Here is an 8128-nt window from a genome sequence, read left to right as displayed (position 1 = left end):
TATTGGTACCCAGAAAAGTGGGGTGGACATATTGAGATAGAAGTATTTGAGCTCTTCCAGTATAAATATCATTGTTCCCCGTTCTCCCCTTTGCTCACTTCACTCCAGTGACCTGGCCCCACAGTGTGCTGCAGTCTTTCCACAGCTTTCTCCCAGGCTGACCCTCTCTTTGGACTTCCCTAAGTCTTCCTTCCTGTTCTCCACCTGCCCCGCTCTTTCTCAGTCATCTAAGAAAGGAACTCCCCCCATGGAAATCATCTTTTTTCCTCAGCCAGTTCACTGTCTCTCTGGTCGCTAGCACCCAGTTCTTCACTGAACTTGTCCGTGTACAGCCATGCACTTACTTGCCTGTTTCCCTTATTGTGATCTTTCTTTCCAGATTATAAACTCCATGAAGGGGGTTTCTTGTCAGTCTCCTTTTCCACCATCTTCTCGGCGCCTCACACAGAACAGGCACGCAATATTACTTGCTGAGGAAAATGAGTGTTGTGTGAATGTAAAGCATCCAGTTCCCATAGTATGAATAAAATTGTTGAACTCTTTGCTAATACTGCAAAGAGTCTGAGTAGTTTTGGTTAGTCCTGGGTGGCTCTGAGTTCTCACCCTAGTGGCCTGGCCTAGGCATTGCAACTCCATTTCTTCCATGTGTATTTGAGCATTTTGAAAGAGGGCTTTCCTTCAAGAGGCCAAATTGACACTGGAGGAAAACAAGTGGGGAGAGCAGCAAGGATAAGGAGTCCCCCCCAGAACCCTTTAGGTTTAATTTGTCAGGTGACTTAAGAACAAGAAAGGAGTATGGTTACGATGTAGCTTGAACCAAGGAGTATGGTTACAATGTAGCTTGAACCAAGACATCGTCTTCCCACTTTTCATCAATTCTCGGACCGCTTGAAATAGCACGGGTGATCTAAACTAAACCTTTTTGTCATCATTTTCTTCCCCTCTCGTGTGTCATTGCAGTATACTTATTTCTACTATTGGCCATGTCCCTGCTCATCTTCAAATCCCTCTGCATTTATTTCCCCATTATTCATAACACAGTGTGAACTGGATGCCACTACATAAGTTGACCGTTAACTCACTCCCATTTGATCCCCTCTTTTGCATTGCGCAATTTGCTTTCCAGCCTCTTCAAACAGATCCCACAGGCCCCCCGGCCCCCACCACACACGCCACATGGTGCTTTCTCATGGCCGCTTTCATGCTTTGAATCCGAATGTCTCTGCCTGGATCGTGTCGAATGTCACTTCTGTGAAGTCTTTCTTTATAATGGCTCCTTTGCCCCTCACCTGCCATCGCTGCATGCGTTTCACACCACTGGAACAGTCTCTGCTCCCTCTCCTGTGCCCTCTCTCCAGAGTGAGTTTCTTGCAAATAAAGATGGTACCTACTCAACATTACCCCATAGCCCGATAGGGCCTCAAAGAGACCCTGGCCCAAGTGAGCACCTTATCTAAGATGTCTCAGAGTCCAAAACCGAAAAATGAATCTTTTTTGCAAAGGTAAAAAGGGGTACTTTCATTTCTGTGTCCTTCTCAGCTTCTTCTCCTCCAGAAGACTTATTGATCCAGCAAAAAGCAAACAATGGAGGTAAAGGGAGGTTGGATTGGAAAGCATTCATTTTTGCCTCTGCTTAGTCAGTACAGTTCTTTTCTGACGACAAAGGACCCATGTGTTGATCAGTGTGATTCCTATCTCAGCAAGCAAATACTGAGTATTAACTCCTAGGCCTCAGCAATGCAGCTAACTACAGAAAGTCCCCTTTGTCATTACCAATGAAGTTAGTTGCTTATAGAAAAGTCTCATCTGGAACTACTTTCTCTGCCTCCTGAGTGCTGGGATTAAAGGCGTGTGCCACCAACACCAGGCCCCGGTAGACTCGCTTTATGTAAGAAGATGACCTCTTGCATTAGTGAAGGCAGGAAGGGATGCTCTTTGCAGCTGGAGGTATGACTAATCCAGAGGCTTAATTCTTTAAGGAACACTAATTGGGAAGCAGGTTTTAGAACTTTGTTGTGGGCCAAGTTCAACTTTTGGGGAACTATCTTTGGTTATTTTGTATTATGCACTAGGGCATGGATGAAATATATTCCACTAGAATAAATTAAGATCTGGAACCAGGTTGAAGGAAGGTTTTAAGTTTAGTTGTTTATCCAGTTATCAAAACATTATTTTATGACCACCCACTATGTGCCGGGAATTATACTAGGAACACAAGGATCCTCTGACTAACAGAGTTTTAGTCTTGACACACAGACATTCACAGATGCTCACATTTTCACATTTTCATAAGTGTGATAATGCTCCAAGGGGGATTATTCATTCCACAAGAACATGGAACCATAAAGGAACATTTTATAGAGAAGATACCACTTAAGCCAAGTGTTCTAGTTACTCTTCTTTGCTGTGAGAAAACACTCTGGGCATAAGCAACTTGGAGAGGGAAAGGATTTATTTTGGCTGCACTTGTACGTTGTAATCCATTGTATAAAAAACACAGCACGAACTCATACCAGGACACCATGTAAACTCAGAGAACAGGTGAGGGTGATCAAGGGGACCAAAATGAAAGTCTGGCCAGAAGGAAGAGCAGAATAATATGACCAGCAGCTTGGAAATCTAAAATGACGTGAGACCCAGACTCATACAAATGTACTTCTGATGATGATCACGTGGCGTCTGATTTGGGCCATTTTGTCACAGAGCTCTTAGAAGGTAAATAAAAGATAATACTATCTCCATGCGGATGTCCCTATTGATTATACAAGCCCTCTGTGTATCAATTAATACTACATACATACATATGTATATAAATAACTTAGAAGGGATTCATGACTTTATGGGCCACTGACTTCACCCCGAGTGCTGTCTGAAGTGTAACATACTGAAAGTCCATAGCAGAATTGTGTGTATAGCCATTAGCTGATTTTCTGCTGTTTAAAGTTCACCAGAGACCATTGTTGAATATCCTCTAGTTTTTTGACCTCTTTGGGTTAGAATAGTCAGGATTTTAAGAATGTAACTCAAAATATTAGTTGAAAGGGACAAACGTGGGGATAACTTGAGGACTTTTTGTTTTTTCCTCCTTTTTTAGTCAGCTGATGAGTGGTATGGCATTTCTGCATTGTGCTGCTGTCTGGGCCTAGTCTAGCACTGCAGGTTATCAGTTCCCCAGACTGTGTACTTTTCTACTTTGTTCTTGTTTAACTTCCAGAGCCCCACCCCAAAGTGCTTCATTGTCCCTCTGCTATTCCTAAATATGGTCAAAATTAACTCACCTTCCGGGTTGCTGACACCAGCAAATTCACAGTTTGGCAAAAGCGCCTTGGCTCCCAGGAACTCTTTGTTCAAGAAGCATTATTACAATGGAGTATGTTTGATACCCAATGAGCCTATCCAGGCCCCTACAGACCTAGATGTACTCCTGAGAAACTGTATTTGGATTTATCACCACAGGCACTCCTAAACCTGTTGAATACTGGAGCACGGCTAATGAGCAAACAGCCAGGCTTCAATTAGTGGTTGGTGAAGTGTTTCTGGGTATCAAATTGCTTTTGCTGCTTGATAATCACAGCAGCTCAGGGGATGAAAAGAAACCAGGCAAAAAACTATTCCCTTGATAAATACAAACTTGTTGATAACCTGTTGTGTCTGTAGACGCGATCCAAGTTTTCAGTCTCCCCAGAGCTGAGGTTTAGATTATGGATGTATTTGGCCCGTTACAGATGTAATCAGTGCTGGGCCCACTTCTCATGTGAATTTGCCCCCATAGTATTTATTATAGCATCTTCCTAGACTGGCTCTATAATTATTTAAGCCAGCCAGATTACTTTGAAACAAACTAAGACACAAACATGGACTTGTCACATTGGTCACTTCCTTGGTATTGGGAAGAGATGGGGGGTGGCAAAAGGGAAGGGGGAAGGAGGGGTGGAAGAAAAGATCACCTAGGCCCTGGTTTAGCTCGACTCTTCCTAAAGTCTTTGCTTCTAAATTACTAAGTTTAGAATGCAGTAATGTAACCCCAGAAACTTGGATAACCTTCAGTATATGGTTTAGGAATTAGAGTAAGTAGCAAAGGGAAAGGAATTCAAGATTTTTTAAACCATTATTCGAGTATTTATTGTGACAAGAATGCTGTTATAAATATGCACAAGCAAAGGCCATCTTTCTCTAGGAACTGTCAGATTCCACGCTGGAAGGAGACATCTACTGTAAAAACTCCCATGGGGTTCTGCTTTGAGAAGAAACATCTATTGCTAAATCTCTACTATGATTATAAACGATCACAGCACATGCCACTTGATATAGCTCTAAACTGAAGTGCCTGCCTTCCCAATGGGTTGTCCCTCTCCCGTGCAACACCCGTGTCTTCCAGCCTCTAGAAACACCATAGCATCTTCTGGTCAACAGTCTGGACTTGTGGGTTGCTGGGGGAGAGAGTACGACCCAATGATAGCATGCAGGACATCTATTCCTACGGTCAAACAGAGAACACAGCTTTTACTCTAGCGAATTTGACAGTCAGCTGTTATTCCATCTAGCTACCATTATCTATGGATAATGCAGCAAAGAGGTTGGGGGCTACTTTTCAATAGTTTATTGTATTTTCTTAAATATCCTTTCTGGAAATTTTCAGAAACAAAACATAAAAAAATTATATACTTTATTACAAATGGTAAACTCAGAATGCTTCAAATCTCTTATTTACAAACAACACTGGGCAGGACACCCAAACAAACAAACATGGAATAACTTACAAAGGCAGGAAGCTGTTTATTGACAGTAATCAGCTTTCATCAAATTAAAAAAAATATATATGTACATACACAGTTGAGGGAGGCAGGCCAGGGGAGTTCATCTGCAGTCTAGCCTGGCACTCACGAGCCTCCCTCCCCTCCCTAGCCCTCCCTGCTTTGTGTTCTAAAGGAGCACTACAGAAGCAATCTACAAGTCTCTATTGCAGTTTGTAAGCCCCCCGGCCCCCCTTTAATACTGAATGAGATCGAATGTTAGGTCCATGCAGTTCTTGGTCAATGTTAAAGAAAAGTTCATCGTTCTGGTCGCGCGGGCACAGCCCGTTCGCAAAGCCTGGCAGCCAACAGGCCGCCCGCTCTCTGGCTCCATGCCAAGGCAAGGCGCGCCACGTCCTTCCCACTCCAGCACACTGGGGGCGCCGTCAGGACGCAACCCAGTCCATCGCGTGTACCTTTGGCTGCGGTACTCGGGCACTTTGTTGTTGTTTTTTCTTTCGCAACCAGTCAAGTTCTCGAGTCTGTCTTTGTTATTTTTTTTTCTTCCGTTGCCCCTCGGCCCTGACAGTCTGTCCTCAAAACGTTTGCAACTGCTGTGTTAGCATGAGCTGGCACCCACTGTTAACGTGGTTCATGACTTTCTGTTTAAGCTGTGCCACCTGTTCCCTGAGCATGTTGGCCGTGGACGCCAGCTCCGAGTTTTGCGCTTTCAAGGTTTTCACTTTTTCCTCTAGCCGGGCGATCCTCTCCAGCTTCCTTTTCCGGCACTTGGAGGCAGCGATGCGGTTCCTCATGCGCTTCCTCTCGGCCTTGATCCGCTCCTGTGACTCCATGTCGATGGGGGACAGGGGCGGGGTCTCTCCCGGCATCTCGGGCACCGTCTGGGGCTCTTCCTTCAGGGCCTGCAGCCGCGGGTGCTGCACCGGGATCTGTTGGGGCAAGTGGTGCGGCGGCGGCTGCGGCGGCTGCTGCTGGGGCTGCGACGGGGGGAAGGCCAGCCCGGCCGCGCCGTAGGAGGGCGCCCCGCCGCCGCCGCCGCCGCCGCCGCTCAGCGCACCCGGGTTGAAGTTGCTGAGGTTGGCGTAGACCGGAGGCTCACTGTGCAGGCTGGCGCTGTAGCCGCCGCCGCCGCCAGCGCCCGCTACCGAGGCCACCGCGGGAGCCACCATGCCCGCACCGCTGACCGGTTGTGCCGCCGACGTGACGCTGGGCAGCGTGTTCTGGCTGTGCAGTTCGGCCAGGGCGCGCACGAAGCCCTCGGCGAAGCCCTCCTGCTCGTCGGTCACGTTCTTGGGGCACAAGAACTGGGTCGGGGTCGGCGTGGTGGTGATGTGCCCATTGCTGGACTGGATGATCAGGCGCTCCAGCTCGGGCGACGCCAGCTTGAGCAAGCCAACGTCGGGCGACGTGAGGAGGTCCGAGTTCTTGGCGCGGAGATGCGGCTTCAGATTGCCCACCGGGTCGGCCAGGTTCAAGGTCATGCTCTGTTTCAGGATCTTAGGGTTACTGTAGCCGTAGGCGCCGCTCTCGGACTGGAGGAACGAGGCGTTGAGGGCATCGTCGTAGAAGGTCGTTTCCATCTTTGCAGTCATAGAACGGTCGGTCAGCTCACGCGGGGTTGGCCTGGGCTGTGCGCTGAAGTTTCGGGGCCGCAGCAGCGCGCTGGGAAGCGGGGGACACCCGCGCGTCCCCGCTTCGGTGACAAGTAAAGTTTGTCTAGGAGCGCGCGCCCCGGTCGGCGGTGCTCCCCCCTGCGCCCTCCTCCCCAGCTCGCTCCGGGGAGCGCAGGGTTAAGACGCCGCCTTCGCGCACGTCGGCCGGCTCCCGCGCGCTGCCGGGCTTTGAAAAGTCGCGGTCACTCACGGAGCGCTCTCGGGTGGGTAGCCGCAGTTCCTCGGGAGACCGCCGAGCAGCTCCCGGCAGCGGCGGCGCTCTCCGGCGGCGGCGCGGACCGGTCGTCACGGAACTGTCGGTGGAAGCCCGCGATCGGGCTCCGCCGCCCGGACTCCGACAACTGTCCCCTCCTCCGCTGCGAGGGGGAAGGGGACGCTCGGCGGCCGCGGCTAGCGCTCGCCCAACTTCAGCCGCCTGTGCGAGCGGGGCTGAGTGTAGGTTCTTCCTCTTCTCCCCTTCCTTTACCGTCTCCGGGGCAGCCTAAGGCGCAGGAAAGGTTTGCAAAAGTTCGCTCCGGGCCACTCTGTTCCCGGCCTTCTGGCTCAGGAAAGTTGGTGGCCGGCGTAGCCGCTCGCCTGTTTCCTCGCGCGGGCAGCCGCCGCTCTCGATGCTGTCAGCAGCGCCGGGACCTGCGAGCTTCTTCTCCGGGGAAGGCGGGAGACGGGACTCTCCGAGTGCTCCCCAAACACCGCTGCCGTGGGCGCTGGATCCAGGTAGTTGGTGAGAAAATGAAGTCAAAAGGATGAGCAGCCCGGGGTCCGCGGCCGTCCAGACTGGCCGAGTCCGTCCGTCCGTCCCTCTGTCTGCCTCTGCTCTCTCTCTGTCTCGCTCTCTCTCTCTGCCTGAGCGCGTTCCTACCAGGACGTCTCTGCCACACTCAGTGCAACTCTGAGTCCTTATCCAGCCTGAGCTCAACACTTATCTGCTACCAGTCAACCCCTAAAAATAGCCCATGATGTCACCCCAAGGCCTTCCCATTGGCCTGCGTCGCTCTCAGGGGGGCGGGCCCGCCTGTCGCCATGGAGACCTCACCCCAGAAGATTCTTCTCCGGGCCCGCGGAGGCTCACGGGATGAGGTAATGCTCCGCTGCGCTCCTACAGTTGGGCCCTTCTTTCTCCTCCTCCCTCCCCCTCCCGCGCGGCGCTCGGGCTTGCGTTCCCGGGTTCCCTCCCCGGCGCGTCTTTCCCGGCCCGCCCGGTGCATTGTGGGCTGACGTCTTGGTTTGGCTGTCTAGTGACGGAGGCTGCCGGCTTCGGCTGGACCCTTGCGGCGTCTGTCGGAGGCGGGCTCAAGTTCAGGGTTGGGGACGGGGACCGAGACGCCGGCAACCAGAAAGCTGGGGAGGCTCGCTAGTGGCCCAGGGTGGAAGGCCTGGGTGGGGAGTGGAGGTGGCGCGCGCGCGCACACACGCGAGCGAGCACACACACACACACACACACGTGAAGGGGCTGAGAGACCTGAGCTCCAGCAGGCTCCGCACCCCCACACTTCCGGGAGGCAGCGGCGCGGGAGGAGATGGTTGTGTGCGCCCCGGGTGCGGGAGCGCCAAAGTGGGTTGAAGTTGACCGGGCTTGCGTGCGACCCTCCCCCGCTGAGCACGCGGGGACGTTCGTCTCTTGCTTAAGTTCCGGAGGAGGATCTGTGCCGCTGTGTGCTCTACCTGGAAGCCGGAGGTTTGCGGGGCTAGGAACCCGACTCC

The 8128-nt window shown here is 51.4% G+C and overlaps 1 protein-coding gene across 1 annotated transcript; it reads right to left on the bottom strand.

Moving 5' to 3' along the window:
- Positions 1-4585: 4585 nt before the first annotated feature.
- On the bottom strand, positions 4586-6468 carry Jun (Jun proto-oncogene, AP-1 transcription factor subunit). Its single transcript, XM_013116518.3, has one exon. It carries the CDS (start codon positions 6344-6346, stop codon positions 5330-5332), a length of 1017 nt encoding a protein of 338 aa, XP_012971972.1. The 5' UTR covers positions 6347-6468; the 3' UTR covers positions 4586-5329.
- Between the last annotated feature and the right edge of the window lie 1660 nt (positions 6469-8128).

The sequence above is a fragment of the Mesocricetus auratus genome, unplaced genomic scaffold (genome assembly GCF_017639785.1).
Source record: "Mesocricetus auratus isolate SY011 unplaced genomic scaffold, BCM_Maur_2.0 Super-Scaffold_100014, whole genome shotgun sequence".
Classification (NCBI taxonomy): domain Eukaryota; kingdom Metazoa; phylum Chordata; class Mammalia; order Rodentia; family Cricetidae; genus Mesocricetus; species Mesocricetus auratus.
Note: the sequence above shows the minus strand (reverse complement) of the source record. Positions and strands in the feature narration are given on the sequence as shown.

Bases quoted from the DNA above. Each gene is read 5' to 3' on its own strand.
- Jun (XM_013116518.3), bottom strand. From the start codon at position 6,346: ATGACTGCAAAGATGGAAACGACCTTCTACGACGATGCCCTCAACGCC.